At 40.1% G+C, this 2,500-nt stretch overlaps 1 protein-coding gene across 1 annotated transcript in view; it reads left to right on the forward strand.

Moving 5' to 3' along the window:
- Window positions 1-77: 77 nt before the first annotated feature.
- Window positions 78-2,500, forward strand: part of LOC119569725 — a gene marked incomplete at its 3' end in the record, with an annotated part of 3,364 nt that continues 941 nt past the window's right edge. Inside the window, 5 exon segments of the mRNA XM_037917762.1 lie at window positions 78-1,538; window positions 1,657-1,968; window positions 2,145-2,277; window positions 2,280-2,341; window positions 2,456-2,500. The exon segment at window positions 2,456-2,500 is cut by the window's right edge and continues 30 nt beyond it. Of these exon segments, the coding sequence (XP_037773690.1) occupies window positions 384-1,538; window positions 1,657-1,968; window positions 2,145-2,277; window positions 2,280-2,341; window positions 2,456-2,500 (1,707 nt within the window).

Here is a 2,500-nt window from a genome sequence, read left to right on the forward strand (position 1 = left end):
ATCATTTTTTTTACATTGGTGTGCGTATCATCATAATTTGTATACTATATCTCTTTTTAAATATAAAGGTGAATCTGTAAATGAAAAAAAAAAAAAAAAAATCGGCACAAGTTTTGCGCGCGCAGCTGGGATATCGCGTTCCAACTTGTCTGACATCGGGGCCCTATAAATAGCAGACACGCCGACCTTGCAGTCACAGTGCTCTCTCGCTCGCTCAGCAAGTAAGTTGTGTGCAACATTTTAAGGTATACAGATAATACCTTGAGGCTTACTTGTGCGAGGAATAAGAATAATCAGAACATTTAAGAGACTTAAAGGTCTCCAGAGCACAGTGACCTTCGCCCTCACAGCTAATCCTTCTCAACGAACTTCTCCTCGGGAACATGGCTGATAAAACACCACCTTACATTTCGGAAGATTGCCTTCCCGTGGAGGAAGAGAGTGGTCTCCGATCTGAAGTTGTGCGAACGAACTCATTCTTCTGCCAGTCTCTACTGCGGGAAATGTCAGAAAATTCGTTGATTTTGCTTCCCAGCGCAAAGATCTCAAATGAAGATTTAGCCAACTGTAACAGTTATTCTTCCGAATCGAAAGAAAATTCGAATGTGACGTCGGACTCGCTATTCAAGCTAATAAGGCGATGCAGTGGCATGGAGAAGACTTCAGTATCTGGAAATATGTTTAATGAGCAGATAATCAAAATGCCTAGCAATCTGCCTACAGATATTTCATTAGAGGAAACATCAAAGGAAACGGCGCCTGAACTACCGATGAAAAGATTCTGCAGTACAAATGCAAACAGAAGTGGAGTGGAGATTCTAACAAGGCAAGCCTCGTCTAAAGAATTCTCTCTTAAGAGGTCCAGGAACCTGTCAAGTGAAGGAGAATCTAAAGCTTCATTAGAAAAGAGAGCTAGGGTCTCAACAGAGGACGTTGGTACAGCAGAACAGGGAAAGGGAAGCTGCATTATTTCACCGCCTATGTCACCAATAACACAAGACATGCTAATTGAGGCTCCATCAGAAGGACCTATGACAGGAACAAAAGTAAAATCCGGGCTCTCACTTACTGACAATAGGTCAGAAGGTCAGGCAGCAGAGAAAGAGGTAGTGCTATCTGAGGCCGTAATGACCAGTGAAAAATCCACGGATGCTCCAAATACGGGATCTGAGAAAATGTCTCAGAGTAGGTCATTTGTGCTAAGTCAGCTGCAGAATACATCCTCTATGACGACTTCTGATAAAGAAAAAACTTCAGAAGATAAATATTCTGAAGGTGACAGATGTTCAATTTGTGGAAAAACAAATTGCCCTTTAGATCCTAAACGGGCATCGGAAGTAAACCCTATTTCCATGTCCCAAAAGTCACTTATTGGGAAATTAAAGTCTCCACGAAAGTCAAAGCAAACCCAGCCTGATGTTATGATGGCGAAGAGGACGAAGACTCCATCGAAACGTTACATTAATACCCGAAGTTCAACAAACAGATTGACTAAACGCATCGCTAATCACAAAACACTTCATGTCTTCAAGTTAAAGGTAATGTAAACTTTTAGTAGACATATCTAATTGCTTCTTTATCAAATATTTAATAATTTGTACTTTAGCAATTTTCAAAATGTATCTAAAAGTTCAACAAGTTGTTATTGCTCACTAGGGTCAGCTGTTCAAAGCGGTGGAAGATGGAGATATAGCTAGAGTGCAAGAACTAATACAAGATACAGGATCAGCAGTGAGGATAAACAAGACCAGATGCACACTCCTTCATGCTGCATCGTCTCACAACCAACCGGATGTGGTGATGTTTCTGCTGAAATTTATCAGTCCCAATGTTACTAACAAGTATGGACAGACTCCAGCTCATATGGCCGCTGAAAAGGGTCACACACAAGTGCTGAAACTTTTAGTGCGTGACTCTGATTTTGAAGCCGACAAACGGGATAGTCATCATAACACAGTAAAATCCCTGGTAAGTATTTATGATGGAATCCTAGACACTACAGTAGGATTAAAATCAGACAAGATTGAATCCGAGACTCCAGCATTATAACTTAAACTATAAAGTACTAGAATGTAGCTAAATGTGAAAAAAAAAAAAAAATCAGTGTGAGTATTTGCTTTTCTAAATCAGTTTCTTTGTTTAAGCTTGGAGGCCATCTGTTCACGGCCATATTAGAAGGAAAGAAGAAAGAAGCAGAAAAGCTTGTGGAACTTGGTGCAGATCCAGACAGTCATGGTGGAAAGCTGGTGAAACGGCTGTTGGCACGAGATCTTGGAGTTATACACCTCGCCTCCTGGCCAATGCCCTGAATATGGAATGGGCTGTTACCATGTTTGCAAAGGTAATCATCTTCTGTCACATATTTCCTAAAACTGTCAACAATGTCATGAGAACAAAAGAATTATATGACGTAATGTAAGCTTTTGAAAATTTACATTGACTCCAAATGTTTCAGAAAATAAGAAATGATAAGAAAATCGATGAAACTGGTTTTCTAACA

This window comes from Penaeus monodon, unplaced genomic scaffold, assembly GCF_015228065.2.
Source record: "Penaeus monodon isolate SGIC_2016 unplaced genomic scaffold, NSTDA_Pmon_1 PmonScaffold_18283, whole genome shotgun sequence".
NCBI classification, from domain to species: domain Eukaryota; kingdom Metazoa; phylum Arthropoda; class Malacostraca; order Decapoda; family Penaeidae; genus Penaeus; species Penaeus monodon.